The sequence below is a fragment of the Strigops habroptila genome, chromosome 10 (assembly GCF_004027225.2).
Source record: "Strigops habroptila isolate Jane chromosome 10, bStrHab1.2.pri, whole genome shotgun sequence".
Classification (NCBI taxonomy): Eukaryota; Metazoa; Chordata; class Aves; order Psittaciformes; family Psittacidae; genus Strigops; species Strigops habroptila.
Window position 1 is genome coordinate 14,466,211 of NC_046359.1, and position 22,160 is coordinate 14,488,370.

The 22,160-nt window shown below is 39.3% G+C and overlaps 1 protein-coding gene across 8 annotated transcripts in view; it reads left to right on the plus strand.

The window, feature by feature from the left end:
• The window catches only part of DISC1 (DISC1 scaffold protein), a 199,713-nt gene that overhangs the window by 139,223 nt on the left and 38,330 nt on the right, over positions 1-22,160 (plus strand). For all 8 annotated transcript variants that reach the window (XR_003993512.1, XM_030499706.1, XM_030499701.1 and 5 more), the window contains exon 10: positions 9,633-9,693. Coding sequence is in view for 7 of the 8 variants with exons in the window: in XM_030499706.1 (XP_030355566.1) it covers positions 9,633-9,693 (61 nt within the window). In the remaining variant the exon portion in view is untranslated. The remainder of the gene's footprint in view (positions 1-9,632; positions 9,694-22,160) is intronic.

Consider the following 22,160-nt stretch of genomic DNA (forward strand, 5'->3'; position numbering starts at 1 on the left):
TGAGTTTAATGAAACTCATAAGCAGTTTTGAGCAGGTTGTATAATACCTGGAGGAGAAGGAAGCAGCAGGGCAAAGATTATTAGGGATTAAGGAAAGTAATATATTAAGGCTGTCTGCTTTATTCCTTGTGCTTGGAATGACTACAGAACAAGCTCTGCTCAGCTTCGCATTTTTTCATGTTTAGAAGCCCTGTAATTGCATTGCAGAAAAGATGCCTGGTATAGCCAATAGTGGACAAGTAGTTTACAAAGGGCTTCTAAAAACTGCAGTGTATTGGTCTGTTTGGGGAACTCTATATTGCTGCTCATTGTCAGCTATTTTTCAATAAAGAAATTGATGCTTCTCTGTAGTTTGAAGATCTGTTCTAGATCCTTAGAGAGAACAGCAGTGCAAAAACTCAAGTTAGTGCTATTTGCAATTATCATTTGTAAGTGTTGGTACAGGAGCTCACTGCTTTATTTGATGTCATTTCAAGTTTGTTAAAAAATAGCTTGCAATGCTGAATATTCCTCTTTCTTGTCACTATTGCAGTATGTATTACTTCTTCAGCATAGACGTTTGAGCTCTGCTTTGCTGTCTTTAAAATAATGAGGACTGATGTCTTAGCAGCCATTTGTTCTACTGGAGTGAAGACAGGTGTTTGTCATTTTCCTTTGTCAGTGGTAACATCGGCTTTTTTTTTTTTTTACACTTTTTTTCCCCCTCTTTTCTTTAGCTTTTCAAAGCTCTTATGCTTGTACTCAGCTCTCCCTTTCATCTCTTTTAGTAACCAGATTCTATGGCAGTGTTTGGGAGCAACGTTTTCTTCCCCCCCCCCCGCCCCGTGTTGCACTGCTGTGTTTTTGTTCCATAAAGAAGTTTTGAGCACAAGCGTCTTCTGCATTAAATAATTGTATTTGTTGAAGTGCAAAATGTATTTTATCCTCTGGCTTTTTGTCTGTAGGTGCCTGGATTCCTCCTAATTTGTATAGCATGACTAGCTAACATGTGGAGCTGGAGAAAAGGTAATTAGCACTATTAAGAGTAGCATGAAAGTTTGCAGAGTCCTTTTCCAAGAAAAATTTCTGGAGGGATTTGAGTGATGCAAAGGAATCTTTGACCATCTTTCCTTTGCGACCTTAAATTAAAAAGCCAGAGTGAGTTACTCATTTAATATCGATTTTTGGTTGTAGTTCAAGGACTAAAACAATAGGTGTAATACTGTCTACTTGAAAGTTCGGCAGAACAGCCACTGTGGGAGAACTTAAACCAGCTACTGTACGTTTTAGAAGTCTTGTTGTTGTTGAACAGCTGTGACATATGTCTGATGGTCAATGGATCATCCCTATTAGCCACAAGGTATCCTGTTAAAAACTGAATCACGATTTCTCTTGTTGTACAGTTTATCTCCTCAGACAAAAGAAGTTTGAACTGTTCCTCCTTTTCATAATATAGGCATTAGGTGTTGCCAGTTATTGTCATGGAGCTTAGCCCCTGCATAAAGCCTAATTGTTCTCTGTTGTTTGTCTTGGAAAGCTATATAAAGGGCTCATTCTGGTTTTGGCTTTGTGGGTTGTTTTGGTTTTTGGATTTTTTTTTTTTTAATTTTTTTTTTTCTTTTTTTTTTATCTAGTAGTGTTAAAATAAATCTTACTTTCAGGAAAAACTTGTGGCAATTTGAGTAAAAGGTTTGAACTCTCTTGGTGCCTATGCACATGTTGAGTCTCGTTGCCTTTTTAGCTTGTGTAATGGTTTCCAGATGATCTCTTGTGGCTGCTGACAGTCCACAGGAGGCAAGCTGGACACATGGCTTTCCTTGATGTTCAGGCTTTGCTTTGCAAGGAGAAATGAGAAAAATTAAGATTGTTCTTTTGGGGGTGTCTGAACAGATGGTCAGCAGAGGAATGAAGTAATAGGTAGCGAACAGGCAGAGAGGAAAACCAGGTAAGAGAAAAAGTGAAGAAAATGTAAGCAGATTGCTCGCTCTACATCTGCCTTCTGCTTCATTTCTCCCCAATTGCTCAGTGAAGAATGGAAGGGAAATAGGAATGGAAACTGAAAGGAAAATTTCCTCACGTTTTTTGGAAAGGATATCATCCTTTCAATGCTAAGGTGCATTGATAAACTATTGTGTAATGTTCTATGTAAACAGTAACTTGGGTGACTGCAGAGAAGCTAGCAAAACAGGAGGATCCTATCCATGCAATGGGATGGGAGAGTAAAACTCAACCCTTGCCTGTAGGAGAATTTAGGAGCCTCCGCCCCCCGAGGATGTTCTCAGTGCGGATCTCCAGCATTCTTCCAGAAGTGGTGTTGTGCAGTCACTCTGAAGCTAAAACTTGTGTGTGGTTCTGCATCGTTTAAAATAAAGAAAATTTGTCTGTTGTGAAGAAGACCTTTCTGGGGAAGTTGTCTAATTTATGTCAGCAGTTTAAATCAGAGAGACAGTTTGCGTTTGAGCTCAGATTTCCCTGCAGTAAAATGGAGAATGTTGCCATCCAGTACCAGGTGTATGAAGTAGTAGGAATGGTTGTCGCTAGGTCTGCAACCAATTCAAAGCTCCATTTGGTGCACCCCAAACATCTGCAGATTTTGAATCATTTATGGAAAACTAACATAAACCTGTGATAGGAGTCTCTGCACCTGGCCTGTGGTACCTCAGAAGCGGTATGTGCAAGAGAGACGTTTAATATGGAAAGCTTGGAGGCTGGTCCCAGACCCATGGCAGGAGAGGTGGGTGGTCTTGCACTAATCACTTGATAACCCTTGCTACACTTTATATAGTCTCCTTAAGTATCAAGGCAGGTCTGTTGCCATATAACTTCAGTGCTTTGGTTGCTGCTGGACCAACATTTCACCTACCACCCTTTTAATTTAGAAGCAGTATGCTTGCTTTGATGCTGCATAATAAAACAATGCGTAAAATTTCAGCGAATTTTTTTTAAGGTAGATTACTTACTGAAAGTACATAGAAAGTCATTTGCCTCCTTCCCCCTGCTGTCTCCCATATGTAGCATGGGAGAAACCATTGTGTGTTAGGCTTACCAGGTTTTGCAGAAATGTGAAAGCAGCTTAGAAACCCTGTGAAAGTATGGTAATTCTTTTCAATTTAGGCAATTTAATCATCACAGAACTTGAAGGGTTACCTGTCTCTTTGGATGAAAAGTACCACATACAATGAAGAAGCTTCAGGAGGTAAATTCTGGGAATGTCTGTTTTTTAAATGTGCCTTTTTATTCAGGGTGGTTTCCCCTCCCCACTCTTCTGCTCTGCAAACCTTTTGTGCCATGCTCAGAGAGACAGAATTGTGAGTTGTTACAGGCAGAGCTGCTGGCACCTCCTGTCATTTCTCTTTATAAGATCTAGCTTTCTAGGTTTTTATTTCTTTGTCAAACTTCTGTTCATGCTGAGATTTTCTGTACTTTATATCTGCCCTGACATCTACCTTGAGGGCAGGACATGGCTTCTCTGTTAAAATCAGTATTTCTCTATACTATATATGTTTAGTTGTAATTTTTTACAAAGGCAAGGTATCACTTGACTCATTGCAGGCTCAAATTCAGTGTTGTAGCAAGGCCTAAAAATTAAGCCAGCTTAAATATGTAAAGAGCCTTGTAAGCAGAGGCACAAACAGAGCATGTTCTTCACTATGTGCAATGTGTATGTTCTGCTATGTGTAAAACACTGCCATCCCTCCAAATGAGCTGGTACGCGGCCTTTCTGGAGTGTCCTAAAGAGAGGAAGCTGATTGTCTTGGGTATAGCAGTGCTCACCCACTCCCAGCATGTCTAGAGGTTAGACTGTATGCTTCCTCCTGTTCAGGATGTACCCACATGCTTGACAGAAAGTTAACAGTAGACCTTCTGTATCAACAACCCCAAAGGGAACTTCCTGAGGAAGATGAATTGTTCACTCTGTACTTTTCTGCTTTTCCTGTTTCAGTGCATTGTAGGTGGGAAAATGCTATGCTGTCCTGTGCTCTGGCAATTGTGCATTTCTCTATTACTCTTTGTATATTTTTATCTCATATATTTTTATTACTTCCCTCAACAACCTTGGGCAACAGGGTTTAGTGCGATGTGTCCCTGCCTATGGCAGGGGGGTTGGAACTAGATGATCTTAAGGTCCTTTCCAACCCTAACTGTTCTATGATTCTAACAAAGGTGGAGAGTACGAAGTGACAGTATACTGTAAGACTTGAAATATGAGTGAGCAAAATGTTTGAAGATGTTGATGCTCGAGCTAGAACCTTTAATTGTCTATTTCTATATATCAGAAGAGTTGCCCTATGGTACAGAACAGTTGACCATCAAGTGCTGGAGAGGCAACTGAAGCTGACGGCAGAAATATTCATATGGTCAAGATGCAACATATTGCATCTCTCTGTGAAAGCAGAGTGCCATTTGACAATAGGTCCGTGAAAGCCCTCTGTCCTCTTGGGATGGGATTATGGTAAGGTCAACATTACCAAATCACCCAGCAGTTGCTGCAGACTCTTCCTTCCAGAGGGGTTCAGGCTATTTTAGCAGCCCCACATAGTGCAGCCCTGCTGCATTCACACAACTCAGTCACTGCAGAACTGCCATGTGTGAGCTACTCACTGGTGCCATGTCATTGCAAAGCACTGCTTTGCATTTGTGTGACAGGACAGTATCCTATTCTCCAGGCCAGCTGTTTTCAGGAGAAAGAAACCTTGTGGTTGAGTTATGAAATCATCTCCAATTAGGCAGATAGTATCTTCAACTCCATCAGGTAAGATTGGGTTATGTCTTTAAATGTATGCCTTTAATTTCATAGATGTTCAGTACCGATTTTTGTCTTTCCAGTTCACTTTTATGTAGTCTTCTTATTCACAGAATAGCCAATCTGTTTAGACTCCTCCAAAGTTTTGGCCACCTCAATAATTTCCTCAGGCTTTTTTTGTGCTGTTCCGCAATGATATTTAGAAGATTAGCACATTCCTTATAACAAACAATAATTGCTGGAAGAGATGGGTGGTAACTATGTACCTCAGTATTTACTTCATTACTGGAAGGCAGTCAGTGAACCTGCATAGAATTTGCTGGCTTGACTTAACCCAGAATGTTAGCTCTTTTTTTTTTTTTTTTTTTTTTTTGGGGGGGGTGGTTTCTGGCTTGTTTTTTTGTTTGTTTGTTTTGTTTTGTTTTTTGGTGTGGGGTTTGTGTTTTTTTTTTTTTTTTTTTTAGTATTTGCGTGTCTTTAGTGAGGCATCTATTTCCTTTTCTTTAATCTTGGTCTTTTTTGTTCTTTCTAATTGAATTCCCTGGAAATAATGCACTGGAGAGAGGACGATGTTCTTTATGCAGAGCTTGTTCTTTGGGTTTTTCTGCTTTCTGTCTGCAAGATGCAAAATGCCTTACTATCCTGTAATCCAAAATCTTGTTACTGGGGCTTGGTAAATCAGCTTGACATCTAGTCGAGTAGCTTAGGTGTCGTCTCTGAAGTTTGACTGGCTTTGCAAGTTAACCTTTAAATATATTGAAGCCATTCTGCAGTTTTTCAGACCCTAACTTCACACATTAGTGCAGCACATCTTCCATGACAGGAAAGGTCAGATATTTTCAATTAATCATGTTCTGGTTTTGCTTTGCTCTTAGTGTTAATAATTATTTCTGCATTTAAAAAATTGTATAATGACAGGACAAGCAACCTGTCAACCTTGTTCACACCTAATTCTGCCCTCAGTGTTTACCCTAGGTGGATCAATGCATGTCCATCAGTTCTATTTTTATATTATCATTAAGAGCTAAATCTCATCTTAGACCCTTAAGTCATGCAAAAATCTCACTGAAGCCAGTGGGAGTTTTGTTTTACCTGGCTAATAAAGTATTTGAGAAGGAATGTAATGCTTGTGAATTGGAGAGGCTAATTACTGTGTAGACTTCAGGTTTGTTGTGCAGGCAGGTAATGTCTGGCAGTGTTTTTCATGCTGGGTCTGGATCTGCTAGCAGTCATTGCAGCTGTTCCAACCCTTAGTTTTCTGTAAAAATGCGTGTCACTCTGTATAGAATCGTAGAATGGTTCATCCCCACAAAATAAACAAAGCCCCCAAAACAAAAACAAAGCAAAACTTAAAAAAAAAAAAAAGCTTTTTTTTGCATCTCTGAAACTCAAGGTGTGGGTTGCTTGTCTGGTAGCGAACTACAGACCTGTAGGCTAGCACTTAAAAACTGCTGTAATATTGGCTACCAGTTTTTTGAGGCCTCTAGGTCAACTTTAAAGACTTATTCTTCTGAGGTGCCAAGCTTCTACATCTCTGCGTCTGGAGCTTCCATGTGGCAATTGGGTTCATGGCATCTCCAGTCAGATATTCAGTTTTACAAAGGTTTTGAAAACATTGATCATAGAGTCGAGAGCATGTGTCATGGTCCATAGGTCTTTGTAAGCTCCATTTGTGAGGACCTAAGACTGAAGAACAAGAATGATGATACACTTTCATGTGCAGGCTCAAATAGTAATAGAAGTATCATTACCCCATTGGGGCTGCTTTTTGGTGAGAAACAACACATGATGTTATTTTAGAAGAGGACTATGTAGGTTAATTGTTGGAAAATGTTTACGCAGCTTCTAAAATGGCAGATTTATGCTCTATAACAACTAAAGGGGCACCGCAGGAGCTCACCACTGCCCCTCAGCTCCATCTGGCCAGGACTGATTCCAAGACTGGACTTTCACTGCTGCTGTAAGGAGGAAGAAAAATATATGCTAAAATAAGACAAAGAAGTGCTGAATCACTTTTTTCAATTAAGGCTTCACAAAAAAGTCTGGTTTTAATCTTAGTAAATACCCTGGTGTCTGATTTTCTGTGAGTATTTATACTTATTTTAATACCCCCGTTCAAGGCCAATAAGAGCTAAGCATGTAAATCCCCAGAGAACTGGTGAAAAAAGCAATCCCATTCACTTAAATGTAAAAATAAACCATTTGGCATGTTTATGCAGAAAAGAATCTCATAAATTGTTATTGCTTTTTTTCCCTCTGTCATCTAGTACTTTCTTAGCTAGATTGAAGGCATGCACAGCTTTCTGCTTGCTTTTTTCTTTTTTCCTTTGAAGCTGTGGTGAATAGATTCATTAATTTAGAAGAAAAAATCTGCTAATTTGTTACTCGTCTTCTGTTTCAAATGGATGATCTAAAAGGCTGAAAGTATTTTGTTATTTGTTGCAGTGCTACTTGCAGTTTGTTGTGAGGGAAATAACCTCCACAAGATTTTTAAGCAGTGTTTTCCTTCAGCAAAATCTCCAGGTCACAGCTCTCCCAATTACATGCAGAAGAAGTCAAGGAGACAGAGCTAGTCTGGAGAGCTTTCTTTTTCAGGAGCAAAGTTTGCATTTCTTTTAACGTATTTAAAACATTTGACAGGAGAGAGAGTAGGGTTTAGTGATGTGAGGTGATTTCCAAATGAGTGTTGGTTTTTTACTGACCTACTTTTGACTAGTGGTGTATTCTTGTCCATTACTTTTTGTCATTGAATAATGCTGATATATTAAGCTGTGTGCTTCAAGGGCATTGTAAAATTGCATGTAGGGGCAGGACTGAACTGTGAAAGTGCGAATTACTCTATCAGATCATACCCAATTAAAAAGTGACAAGCACAGCAGGAGAAATTGAAAGCAAGGTTTATCTTTCATGTAACATAAGAAGTCACTATATCGGTTAGAAACAAAGTGAGTGTGAAACAGATTCTCCACCTCTTCTCATCCCTCTTCAAAAATTAGTAATATCTGCTGACTTTATTATCCAAAAGAATAAGCCCATGAGTTGAAAAAGCTCATGTTGAAGGGTATTGTGACAATAGCAAGTGAAGGGGAAGTACAGCAGCCGTACACCTTTAAGCTATCTGCCATCAAAGCATGCACTCGCCCTCAGGTCAGCACATTGGGGACTGACGGATAGGGAGTTTGGAAAAAGTGGTGGTATTTTATATAAAACTGTAGTGTGTCATTAAAGGAAAGCTTGCAGTCTTGCAGGCTCTCCACAGTTCTGCAGGATGTGTAGGAATAAAAGCCTGGTAAGGAAACAGAACTTCTGCTAAGTCCTGTAGTCGTTAGAGAACTGCTACAAGCTGAGGAAACTTATTTAGTCTCCAGTGCCATTATCCTTATGTAACCTTTTTCCTAACATTCACCAGCACTCTTTTCGTGGTGAGATGGGTCTGTGAATATACAAATGAATGCAGTTTTCTATGTAAAATGCAATCTTCCAGAATCCTGCTGGCTCAAGATGTGCTGCAGAACCTATTCTGATGGTGAACCTGGATTGAAGATGCTACAAAATCATGGTGCTTTTCAGAGTATTAGGGTTGTGGTGTTTTATTTTGTTTGGTTGGTTGGTTGGTTTTGTCATTGTTTGTAGGATTTTGGGGGTGTTGCTAATCTGATAAAGTCTCTTGTAAATTAAATACCCTCCCCCCAAAGTAAATCAACTTTGCAAAATGTGTCCTATATACGCTATTGGGATGTAGACTGCGTAAGTGATGTGTGACTGCAGTGTGACCAGGTGAACACCACCGTTTGCAGACAGTTGATGTTAGGTTGACCCTGATGCTCACTGCTAATGGTAATACCCAAGTGGTTTCATTTGGTGAAGTTCCCTGTGTGTATGTGGGCATGAACAGAACTTTAGCCCAGCTGATTTGGTTAATCTTGAATTTTCAGATTAGGCTCTAGTGTGTGACATTTTATTTTGTGAAGAAAAAAAGAAAAGAGGGAAGAGAAGGGAGTGAGAAATATATGAAGCACCTGATATGTGTAAACTGTGCATGGAGGCATTGTATTGTAGGGAAGATGGGGATATGGACGGTTACATTCACAGGGTACCTCATCCATGTAGCAAGCTTTGCCCATCAAAACAGCGATGCTCTGTAGAATGCATTTTTATGTAAAATATCTATTTAACTGATGTACAATGAGTTAAGACTTTAAAAATGACCAACTGATTTACAATCTTACTAAACTTGTCGTTGGCAAGCAGATGTTAGGGAGGGGAAAAAAAAAGTTATCATAATGTGAAAATGGTTATTCTTTAAAAGCCTCCTGTTTCCTGGAGGGGATTTACCTCTTCCCCCACTCCTACCCATGATGGAGTACCAAGTGTCATCCGGAGGAATGGCTTTATTATTGTATGTTATGGTGAGTAGTTTATTGGAGTTTCTTCTGAGAGAAGAAGTAGTAGGGACTCATGCAGGCAGTATCTAGGTACCCAGTTTAAAAACAAATAAACCCAAAATGCCAAACCACAAAACCTCTCACAAGTCTTAAAACAATCTTTAGTGATAACTCTTTTCATTCCATATTGTTTTGGTTCTATCAAAACAAGTTTGATACAAGATTCCTAACATTTGAAAGGACTCTTGTGCATGGACTGACAAACTAATTAGGCTTCCTTGCTTCTCCTGAAGCTAAAGGGGAGTACCTAGGTGTGTGGGATTTGTGAGATATATTAGTGCAATACAGATAAAATAGACTTTCAAGAAAAAAAGGGAGAAGACACCCACACTGCAATTTGAATGTGGAAAAAATTGATGGAATTATAATTTCTAACTGATACATGTAAAATCTGTGGGTAAGAGATGAGTTGCTTAAAAGCTGTACAGTTATACCATTACCTAACTTTAACTTTTATTTTGCAGTCACGAGTGTAAAAGAAAATGCTGAAAAGTATATGGAGGTACTGGAGGATAAACTGCATAGGTAAGGATGATATCGTGGAAACCTTTGCAAGCTTAAAAAATGCTTGTTAATGCAGCATTGATATGCATAAAAATGTTAAAGAATGTTTTGGAACTGGTGTTAGTATAATACAAAAAATGGTTCAAATCTGGAAATCCCTTAAGTGTTATTGTGAAGATCTCTGTTTGTGGCTGTGCTCAGCAGCTTTGCTACCAGCCTGCCAGTGGATGCAGGTAAAAGAAAAGAAATCACTGTGTTCTCAAGCGTGTAGGACTGCTCTGGAGCAGTGGTAGAATGGCTGGAGAAAATGGAGCATGTGTGTGTTGCTCCAGCTCTGCCTGCAGGTGCTGTAATTGGTGGTGTGAGCTCTTGAACACCCAGAAGCCCTGAAGTATTTGGGATGTGACAGCCGGTTGAAAAATCACTCATCTGTTCCTATGCAAAACCCAGCTCTGAGCAGAGCCAAGGAATCCCATACTAGAATTCTGGGCATCGTGAACAAGTAATGAGTCTTTATATAACAATTTTGAAAGCGTGCCATTTTGGGTGATTGTGGAAAACAAATAGAAACCAAGACAACAATAGAGATATTTTAAGAACTGAATCCTAATGCAGAATTTGCTTATTTTTATGCCTTTTCTTTTTTTTTGCCTGCTGCCTTTTTCCCCCCCGCCCCTAGTGCTAGCATTTATATTTCCTTCTCTTACTGTGTGAAGGGGGCTCTAGATCACCCCTTAAATTTTAGGCTACTCCTTGAAATAGGCTAAGCAAATGTTGCAGTGCTGTTATAATGAATATTTTATGTTAGTGGACTTTGCCTTGTTGACCTCATTATTTTTGGTTGTATATTTATAAAAAGAGAGTTCTAGATATTTAGATTTGCTCACTCATACTTTTGAATATGGAAGTTATTTTGCATAACTCTTAAAGTAATTCAGTGCAGAGTGAAAAATGATGGAAACAGACTTCAAGATCAAGTTGTGTGACTGTGTGCTGCCTAACCCCCTCTTAATATCATTTTACTTCATGACATAGTTTAGCAGTGAACTTGGCAGTCCTGGGGTAATGGTTTGACTTCATGATTTCAAAGATCTTTTCCAACCTAGCTGATTCTATGGTTCTATATACTCCAATCCGTAAGTGTAAGACAAGTCTTAAGAACTTTCTGAGGGTTGTTGTTTTGAAAACCATAGTCTTTATTATATTAATGTTAAAATATGTGTAGCAACATGTATTGATGCTTCTAGGCTGTATAGATTCAATTGACTTATCAGGCTCCCAGAAAGAAGTAAATTTAACTATTAAATACTTGGAGAATCTGTATGCTTCCCCCTCCTCCTTCCAAGGATTCCGTACATAGACTCTGCAGCTGTGATTTATTTTAATTTATTTATGCTTTTTTGTATAATTTTTGGGTTGTCTACCTGGACTTTTCTGCATCAGTATCTTGTATTACTACACGTTTTTGTGTGTTTTGATAGGTCTTGTTAATGACCTTGCAGCATGCTTTTTTCCCCTCTTCCTGCTATTTCTGGAAGAAATTTCGATGCTGAACTGCTAGTATTCATCCTGCTTCTATGAGAAGTATCATTTCAGGGGAAGGATTAAAAGTTAAACCCTCTTTTTGGCACTTTTATATTTTGAAGGTATTTTTTGATGAATAGTAGATGACCATTTCAAAGTTCCCTTAGAAGATGAAAGAGTTGTCAAATATTGTAATATAATTTGTCGCTTTTGTATGCGAGGGTTGCCTTTCTGAATGCCACATAGACCTGGGCCTCAGCCTAGGTTCTCTATTGCAACCAGGCTTCAAAGGTTTGCTGTTGAGATCAGTGTTCTTCCCAGCCTTTGCTCAGGACACAAATGCGCAAAGTCTAAGTATATCGCTGCAGCCATACTGGTGCCTTTAACATGCAGTTCAGGGCTTGCCATCAGCTTCTCTAACAGACTGTTGTGGTGTTGCCAAGCTTGTAAAATTTTCCATCCCTCTCTTAAGAATTAAAAATAAATAATAAAAAGCCCCAAACACGCACCTTCCCAACACCAAATCCCCAACCCCCACCCAACAATGAAACCCCCTAAAACTCACCAATAAAGCCAAACCAAACTCCCAAAAAACCCATTTCACTGCTGGCCAAGCTCCCAGATGGTGAAGATTCAGTCCTGAAACAGTGTGACACTTTTTCAATATGTACAAATGGTATTATTCTAAAAATAGTTTATCCCAAGTAATTAAGGGAAGAGAATCTCTTTTAATATTGGTGGAAAGAGAAAATCTCTGATATTTTTACCAGAAAGAAGTCTCTAAGATACTACATCTTTAACATCTCTTTGTATTTATGCTAGTAGAGTTATTACAGGTACTTGTTTTTTAAAGGTTCTTTGGACTTTAAGTAATTAACTACACCTGCTATACAGCCTGAGTAATTAAAAAAAGTAAGCAAGAGCCCAAGAGGCTTCCCCCTCTCCGAGCACCTCCCCTTAGAGAAATAACTTGAGAGACTGTTTCTCTTTTTTTGGTCTTCATATAGATGCTCAGATTACTCCTTTATGTATATCATAACCTAAAGAAAGACTCTCTAAGGAAAGTTTAAAGAATAAGTTGTAAGTTCACATTGTAGACAGAGGAAGAATTTGCATCTGGCTTATGGATGCACTTTTTTGGATGCCTTTGAAACCAATAGAGGATCAAATCTGTACAGCATGAATTCAAATAAGCTTATAAAGTTTTTCCTCCAGATGAAAGATATCCTTTTGCTAGGTAATGTTTTAAGTAGAAACCTAGATTCAGAACCGTTCAGTTTAAGATATAGCTTCAAAGTAAGATAGAACTCTTAGAAATGGGATTTTTGACGACTTTTATAATAGAAGAGGATTAATGAAGAAAACTGACCAAAACAGCTTTAATGAAGATTAAGGTTGAAAAAGTATCAGTTTTATCAACAAAAATGTTTTCCTCCCTCTCCTTCTCTTTTATTTTCTTAAGAAAACTTGGAATATATTCCTCTTGTGATATTGTTTGGGTTTTGCTTGGTTTAGTTTTTTTGGGACTAGGGGGTGAGGGTGGAACCTATCTTATTCACTGGAGAGTCTTTTGGGGGGGTCTTGTTTTCTGGTTTTGTTTTTCAAACAAATGCAATACTTTTGACTGCAGCTTACGGAATGTCTCTCTTCTCAAGTAGCTTTATAGAATGTCAATCTGTTTGATTAAGAACAGATAGCTCTTAATAGCCTTGTGCCTACAGGAAAAAAAGGGAAAATATGCATTGACAAAAAAGGAAATATGTTTAGTATCTAATAATTTCACTCCAAAGAAAGTTAACCCATTAAGTATACAAATCACTTGATAGTGTTTTTTCCTTTTGAAATATAGCTTGTATTCTGAGCGGTGAATTGACAGCTATTGAGGACAGTATCCTCCAAGCAAATAGTAAATAAATGGCATGCTGTCTAAATAAAAGGCTGTCTCTTTTCCGGTCACCAATATATACCAAGCCACTCCTTATACATTAAATCATTAGGGCTTATACATTAAATCATTAGTTGCTCTTCTGACAGTATAAATACCATTGCCATTGCTTCCATGGTAGACCTTGCAAAAGTTTTATCTTTTGTTAGTAAACAGAAGATGTGCAGAAAAGGTTAAAGTTAGGATAATGAAACTCTGTGTTCAGTGAAGACATCTGTTTGTATGAATATCTGAAGTGCAAGAAATTTTGCTTAGATAACTTCAGCTCATTACTTGAGATAAGGGATTTAAGAGGGATTGTACAGGAGAAGTTTACTTATAGTTGTCTGGTCTAGCTCTTTGAAAGTCAGCTGAGTATCTTCTTGTGTGAGCCTCGTTCTTCCACAGAAAGTATATTTTTATATCTCATTTCTTTCCACTCCATGTGAAAGCTCTGCTGGGGCTTTATATCATTACCATGACTAAAATGGGCTTCTAGTCCATAGAAGGGCCACGAAGATGATTAGAGAGCTGGAGCACCTCTCCTACAAAGACAGGCTGAGAGAGGAGGGGTTGTTCAGCCTGGAGAAGAGAAGGCTCTGGGGAGACCTTAGAGCAGCTTCCAGTGCCTGAAGGGGCCTGCAAGAAATCTGGAGAGGGAGTTTTTACAAGGGCATGTAGTGATAGGACAAGGGCGAATGGCTTTAAACTGAAAGAGGGTTTAGATTATTATCTAATTTAGATTAGATATTAGGAAAACTTCTTTCCTATGAGGATGGTGAGAAACTGGAACAGGTTGCTCAGAGAAGCTGTGGCTGCCCCATCCCTGGACGCGTTCAAGGCCAGGTTGGACAGGATTTTGAGCAATGTGGTCTAGTGGAAGGTGTCCCTGCCTGTGGCACGGTGACTGGAACCAGATGATCTGTAAGGTACCTTCCAACCCAAACCATTCTATGATTCAGCAATTCAACTCTTTAAAGAACCACTAAGTTCTGCCATAAGTGAGCTTAAGTCATGTAAATGGTTGAGGGTCATGAACTGAGCCCACAAAAGAGTGCTAGAAAGCCGTAAGAGCAGAAGATTTGAGTTGGGATTTTGTGCTTAAATGCTATCTCCTAACTCATTAGTTTAATGGAAGAGGCCAGACTTTGCAAAATGTGTGGGGTAGCAATAAACACCTTTGAAATGAACGGAGATGGAGAGAGGGTATTAAGTTGTGTTTGATTAGGCACTTAGATGTGGGAATACAAGTCTAGACTTGAGGTTTGTAAATATTCACTTGTTTTTGAAGATACCAAAAAGATTGCCTGCATTTTAAATGGTTAAGAAATCTTTGATGTGTATTTCTGCATGAAAATTCATCATTCATGGGTTATTTGCGAGCTCTTACATATCTCAATCAAAGTCATGTGATATGAGCAATTGTGTCTCTGTCACATTTTACATGTGCCCTGTATTTCATTAAATCTCTGTCCTAGCTTCAGTCTGTTTCCCTTCCATTGTAGAGGGGGGTGTGAGAATACATGTGCATAGAAAGATTGATCTCTATGAGAACTGTATTTGATAGCTGGAGAAATGAAAACAAATGTGTGGAACAAGGTAAAATTGAAAAAAATAAAAATTATCTTTCAGACCGTTGCCCTTGCAGAAGCTAGTAAATGTTCCACAGTAAATACAGTTATCTTATAAAGTGCTGTGCAAAGCCAGGAATTCAGTTACATCCCTGAAACGTGCAGCAAAAGGCTTTGGTTCTTTCAGCTCATCTTACCTTTGGAGACACTGCTGTGCTATTCTTGCAGTAGCAGAGAGAAAAAGGCATGTTATAAAAAAACGAAAACAAAAACAAAAAACCAAAACAAACCAATCAACCTTTTCCTATACTTTCTCTTTTTTTATATTTCTTTATACCAAAGAAAACTAAGATTAATGGTGCAAATCTGCTTCATGAGATTTAGGCTGAAATAACAATGCTTTATTTTTCAAGTGTCCATCTGCTAGATATCCATTGAAACATATTTGGAATATATTGGCCTTGTGAAACTTATTAGAAACTGATAATCTGTGAAAGTTTGCACTCTTAAGCAGATGGAGTAAATGTAGCAGAATTATTAGAAAAGAGCTTCATCTGAAGATTTCTGTATGCTGTGAATGATCTGACATTTGCCCTAAGACTTGGGTTTTTTGGCATACCAAATATTTCCTGAGTGGCATTGCATGTTAACTTGAAAGTTTTGCCTGAACCATAGCCTGAGCAATTAATGACAGATATGGTATTGGATGAAGGAGCATCTCACAAGTGAAAATACATCTTGAGGGGGAAGGAGGCAGAGAGCAAATGAAATGTCAGGCAAAACCAAAGATCTTGGGAGCATCGTTTATCCTTCTGCATGCACTCAGAATATAAGAGCCAGACCTTTCATGGAGAATTGAACCCCGAGGCAGCAGAAACCCCAGAAGGAGCTGCCTTCATCACTAATTAAACAATTAGGTCTTTAAACATTTCTCAAGCCTGTAATGATTTTCTACTGTGAGGTCTCTGTCCAACTGGAGCTATCTAGCATCCTGCATCCACCCAGAGCCCTGTTTGAAGTCCGACACTGTGCTGTCGAAGAGCAGTCTGTGGTGTCCAAGCCTACAAGTACGAGCTTGCAGATGTTGAGCATTTTAATGACAAAGCGCCTCTGTGGCCATCTTCAGACTTTTATCTTCTGTAAGGATAAGATTTCATCTTGGGCTGTTAGTGTCCTGTATGTTGTTGTGTAGAAAGCCTGATGTTTGCTAGAGAACTGCTGTGCTAAGGCTGCTGAGTAAGGCTTTCTAAAAGCTTTTCTCTCTCTTATGTGCAGCAGTGCAGGCATGCTTGGGAGTTCCAGATGGCCTGCAGTAATTTGTGTGACCTGTGACCTGCCTCAGTTGCACTGAGGGCCATTTTAGCTGCTGGTAGCATCTTAGGAGTGCAGAGCTAAAACTGAAATGCCATCTTTGCCTACATCCCCAAGACTATGCATTTTCTGCTGTGCTTCCAAGAGAGCACACAGCCCCATCCCTTGGTGGATAATGATCTGATCTTATTTTGCTTACCAACAGTTTTGCTGCAGGAGTGTTAAATGCAGGTTAGACAAAATACTAGATCCTTCTAGTGGCTCATTTAGTCCCTTTCTTCTTCCCAGCTGGTCTAAGTCATACACAGCTGTGAGAACATTAGCTCTGAAATTGTGAGCAGCAGACACTTTATATGCGGTGATGCATTCCTTTATATCTCATGGCCCACATGGTGGTAGCTTCTAAATCCCTTATCATAACTGCCTCAGGCTGGAAACAGGTTTTTTTTGTACCAGCCGATGGAAAGATGACATTTCTTGAGCTGAGGGAATTTAATGTGATTATGCTGTTCTCCAGGCCTCAAAAGATTGCACTATGACTTCCATTCATCACAAACACAGGACTTTTTAGTGGCTTTTTCTAATTCCCGGATACGTATCATGAAATTTTGGGAGAACAATAGTGTTCAAGAATAACTGGTGACAATTACACAAAGGTGTTTTATTGAGCTATTTTCTGAGTTATTCTGCAAGGATGGGGAAATGAATAAATATGCCTGCTAGTAAGATGTAATACTGCAGTGGCTGTGCTTCGCCACTGTTGAATGATACAGCACCTGGTAGCTTCACAAATGCATGTAAAACCTTTCTTCTTCAATTGATTCTCTTTCACTGTTTGTCTTGGTTGATTTTCTGCCCCGTAATGTTTGTTTTCATGTTAATGGTGGTTTTTTTTCAAATCATGGATGCACAGTACAGTAAATGTAGTAGGGTCTTACCCTGATGTGTGGTGTGCTCATCTGCATGGCTCCTTATTCACTGAGGTGTGAGAGGCAACTTGCATTTACTGAAGAAGCAGAAGTCAAGCCCAAGGTGTGTTTTACCTGTTCTCATACATCCATGATTATTTTTTTTTTTAAGGATTTCAATCAAATGTCACTTGACTAGTTCAGAACAAATGTGGCTGCAACCTGCCTGCTAAAACTGCTAGTCCGAGCATGCATTCTGTATCAGAAACTTGTGGTTTTCTCATGCAAGCAATATTTTTAATGCATTTGAACATGTCATCTTCATTGAGCTCCATCCCTTCAGACGAGACATCTGGTGTCCTGAGGGTCCCATAAGAGGACAGGTGAAGAGTAGTTGCCACCACATCACATTCCAGTTCACATGAACAGTCTTATAACAGTTATTTTCTTCGCTTATTATTCATCCTATTAGCTAAATGCCATATGTCTCAAGTCTCCTTTATAACATATTAAGTTTCAGAAATGTTTTTGGGACCAGAGTTGGGTATGAATGTCCTGAATAGCATGGCACACTGAAGGGACAGTGTTTCATACTGCTGATGAAACAGTGTTTCATACTGGTCTTAAAGCTGGTCTAAGATTGTCTTAGAGAACATCAAAAGGGCTGTGTGTCCTTGTGGACACACATAGCCCTTGCATCTGGTTACGACTTCTCTACTGTTCCTGTCTGTATGGGATACTTGTTCCAGTAATGTTGCAAAAGCATTGCAGTGTCACCAAACTCACATGGGGACAATCTGACCCTTTACTTTGGAGAATCGGTTCTCTTTGTTGTGTACATTTGCTTATTCTTTAGTCTACACATGAGACACTGTCATGAAAACAGCATTGTTTCTTAAAGGCTCATGTTTTCCTGATACTCCAGTCTGAAAGCTGCAGCCTATGTCATAGCACTTACTTTGCTGTGGAAAGGTTATGATATCGTGAGTTGAAGGATTATCACTTCAGCTGTGTAGCTGGTAACTACATAGGAACTTGTGAACAAAAATATTGTTTTAAATAGATTTCTGTAAGGGAGGGAAAAATGGGCAAGATCCCACTAATCTTTCATTTTGGTACTATTGTAGTGAGGGAAGTTTACTTAATGAATAAAAGGAGCTGTGAATAATCAGAAGCAAACTGCTAAGTGTGCTAGTTAATAAATTACCAGTGATTCTTTGGTTGCTGTATTGGCCCAGCCTTATTTGGGAGATACATGCTTTTTTTTCACTAGTTCTGGAAACTTAATTTTCACAATGGTGAATCCAATTAACAAAGAAGAAAAAAACTAAGTATCCTTTCTTACTGTCTTTCTTTGGTTTTCCTCTGCTTTAAATGTTTGTGTGCTTTCTTGTTTGCTGTTCTTCTTTAATTGCTCTATCTTGAAGTTAGCATTCTTAGAGAGACAGCTTTCTTACTCTCCTCCTGGTCTTTCATTTATTGTAGCTTCTCTGTCTCCCTTCCACTTGTCTCATTTCCACATTGTAAGTTTTATTCTTACATTCTTTCTTTTGTTTCCAACTTCATTCCTTAGCACGCCTATTTTTGTATACCTCCTCTCTGTATATCATGAGGGTGAGGAGAGAGTTGGATAGTAGAATATAATTAAGCACTTGATTCACAGAAAACCTATTTGCAGCTTTAAAACACAACGTTGTTTTTTTTCAAGGTATCTTAGACTTCATGGCCACAGTGTAGGTTCTCATTATCTTCATAATCACTTGCAATACATTTGAAAATGTCTGCAATGTCCAGGCAGAGTATAGTATCTTGGATGTGCTTAGTTTAAATTTAAATAATCTTACAAGCAAATGGATTAGCCTAGATTAACTGGGTCTGGAGGAAAGGAGACAACCTTTGCTGTTCCTTCTGTTTCTGGATGCGAAAAGTGTAGCTAATTCTCACAGGGGATGGAAACTGAAATAATCTCTTTGGAAGTTCAGCAGATTAGAGTTTGTAATCATGTCTCTGCAGTATAATACGTATTTCATCTTTAGGATGCCATGTGCCAGCAGAGATCATTTGATAGACAAACTCATGTCTCGTGCCAGGATGCAACTCTTGGTCCCTAACCTGAGCTTGTGTCTTTCAGCGCTGGCAGAACTAATATTTATACCTTTCTATAGATGAAAAGCGTTTTGCGCAAGTAGTAAAAATGGAGGAGGCCAAAGAATGCAATCTGCTTTGTCCACTAAGTGAGAAAATATCAAAAAAAAACCCAAACAAAAAATCCCCATTGATTCTGCCTATGACCTTCACAAGATAGGAGATAATTGCACTGATGGCACCCACCATGTCTTTTGTGGCAATAGCAAGGAGCTTCTAAATCTGCAGTGATAAAACGAATGCTTGCTGTGAGGGGAGGAGTTTAATTCTTGAAGACCTATCTGCTGGTTAAAGGTGTGGAGGAAGATCTTTTGCAGAAAGGGAAAGATGTGATAGGGAGGCTTTTGGGTCCAGCAGTTGTCTGGGAAGGGGACATAACACAAAATTTCCTTTTTTTACTTTAAGTCCTACTGGAGAGTTAATATTGCACCGGTGTATATTTGGCATATATTGTGCCCTGAACACTTTTTAATGACTGTTTGGCTTCTGTATGAGGCAGTAAGAAGTGAAGAAGGGCACAAGAACTACAAGCTTAGCAATTGTTGTCTGTTTTCTTTTTCTTTTTGCCATTTTGCCTGTTCAGGAATGCTGGGTCACAAATACTGATTTCTTTTTTTCCTTTTTAATTGGGAGGTGAGGGAACTGTGGCACAAGAGTGTACTGGTTTGCGAGAAGTAGGGGAAAGCTCTGTTCGGTTTATATCTAATCTCAGCATTAAAACTAAATTTTTTTTAGGGGGAGGGGGAAAAGCCAAATTTGAGGCCAGTTTCCAGTGTCTGTTAAAGCTTTAGAAAAACAAAGCACATGGTCACACAGCCTTTAGCAACTCTCCGTCCATATTAATTCAAGTTTCCTCTAGATTAAGGCTTTTTCAAAGTTACAGAATTAACTTGAGCAGTTAGTGTGCAGCATTGGCAAAGACAAGGTGACGGGGGATTTCTTTGCTTATTCATGGAAAAGCTTGCCTGCCTCCCCCCCCTTCCCTCCCGGCTCTTTGTCTTCCATTCATTTTATACTTAGCATAGCAAAAATCATCAGAGGGCAAGGCTGGATCTCCCCTTCTAAAACCAGAAAGTATTGCTTAAAAAAAAAATGTGCTGAAAGTTCACAGCCTTTCTAGCTGGTTAGTAATTGTGTATTTTGTTAGGATCTTTTCTTATTCTGTATGGCTTTTTCTTAGGCTACGTTGTCCTGGTGCTGGTCAGCCATGCCTGAAAAGATAGAGTTCAGCACTATGCTGAAACTCATTAATGTCACAGTAGTCTTTTATGCTGCAAACTCTTGCCTCATCAGGAATCAGTAATTCTACATCTCTTTGCTGCTTTGATGTGCTGAGATTTCCCTGTTTTGGAGCAGAAGTAATATTCCCCCCCCCCCCCCTTTTTTTTCCACATCTGTTTTCTCATCTCTTTCTATTTGATTGAATTACATGGATTTTATTAAGAGTTTAAAATTAATATTCATCTTTTGGTTTTTTGTTTGTTTGTTAATCGGGGATGCTTTTCATTGCGGAGAGGATCCCATTTGTGAATGGTGAATGTCTAACGTGATTGACAACAGTCATACTGGCTTCCTCTTCCCTGAGAGTACGTTGTGTGGTTTTTGATGTGGAAGCCTGTAAAATTTTTCTTTTAGATACCTATGCTAATATACATTCGCATTAAAGAAGGAAAGATTGGTACAAAGAGCTTTAGTGATTTGCTTTTAATAGTTTTCTATTTCCAATGGCTGTGAGAGATTTCTACCTTATGGCTCCACTGGGCTTCATTAAAGAATGTTCAGCCATTGACCTCATCCTAGGATTTTCAGAGGATGTTTGAAGATAAGGTCCAAGACCATCAACTTGAGGATGCATTTGCACTGTGCTATGGGTGCTGAGGAGTTACCTTTGGATACTTGTTCAAGCTAAAAGACAATGGTTTCATCATCCCATCCAGATAATGGAGAAAATGTTCAACAGGAGGTGCTGGTGTTATTTGCAGATGTTTAGTTAGAACGTAATGTTGGGTAAGAGGCACTCTGGAAACGAGGGACTGAGTCTGAAAAATGGATAAAAAGACATCTAGTTAAGCAGAAGACTGTTTCCAGCCGTTTTGTGGGACATTTCAGTGTCTTTTATTTTTACTGAGAAAAAGGTGAGTGCATGATGGGTATAAACTCTTCAAAGTGCTACTCTTTGCCCATTGGCATCACCTGTGCCTTGCCCAGCTCTGCCCTGCTATCTTCTCTGTGAGCTGATTTAATGCAAACCTCAACCTATCTTAGTTGTGAAGAAAGAATTACGGGAAGAGAGGCAGGGATACGCAGAGCTGTTTGTCACCTCTGTGTCCATGGCATTAAGCCTTCGCTCTCTTACCAGGTCCCCTTAGTGGCTGAATATAAGTGAATATACGTAGTGAGAAAGACCTAATCCTTTCTGAACTTGGCAAGAAAATTGTTCAGAGGTGGATGTATGTTTTCCTACTGCTGCTGGTTTTGCGTGCATCCCTCAAGACAAGACTTGAAACCAGTTTTGCATTTCTTGGAAGCTTTGTTGTCTCTCTTGACCAGGATTGCCATCAACAGTAGTAACATAGAGCAGTCAAGGAAGATGAGGATGGACATTTGATGTCATCTGCCTGCTGTACAGGAGTGCTGCTAAATCCTCCTGTCCTGTGTTTGGACGATACTTTGCATAAAGTCCTGTGTGCCCAATTAGACACAAGCATCATGATAATTAAACGAGTAGAAATAAAGTATCACCACCTGCATAGCATGAGTACCAAGATGTGGGATAGCTCTTTCTTGCGCACAACTGGGACAATCTTTCCCAATAGCATTTGGAAGCATTCGTTACTTAATGTACTTGTTGCTAGGAACGTACTATGCCAGTTTGGGAAGACACATAGGCCCCAGCAATTCAAAGTGTGCGGCCAGCAGTGCAGCTTCATTGTAGCTAACAGGATCCAGACAGGGAGGATCTGTAGACCCTGCCCTTTCTCTTTTGCTCTCTTGGAATCAGAACAGGATCTGGCTCCTGACTTTATTTGACCCTGCAGCTACAGTGGGTCATATTGTGCCCTTGGATGTTTCAGAGGAACTCCGTAAGCACGCGGCTGTTGACAT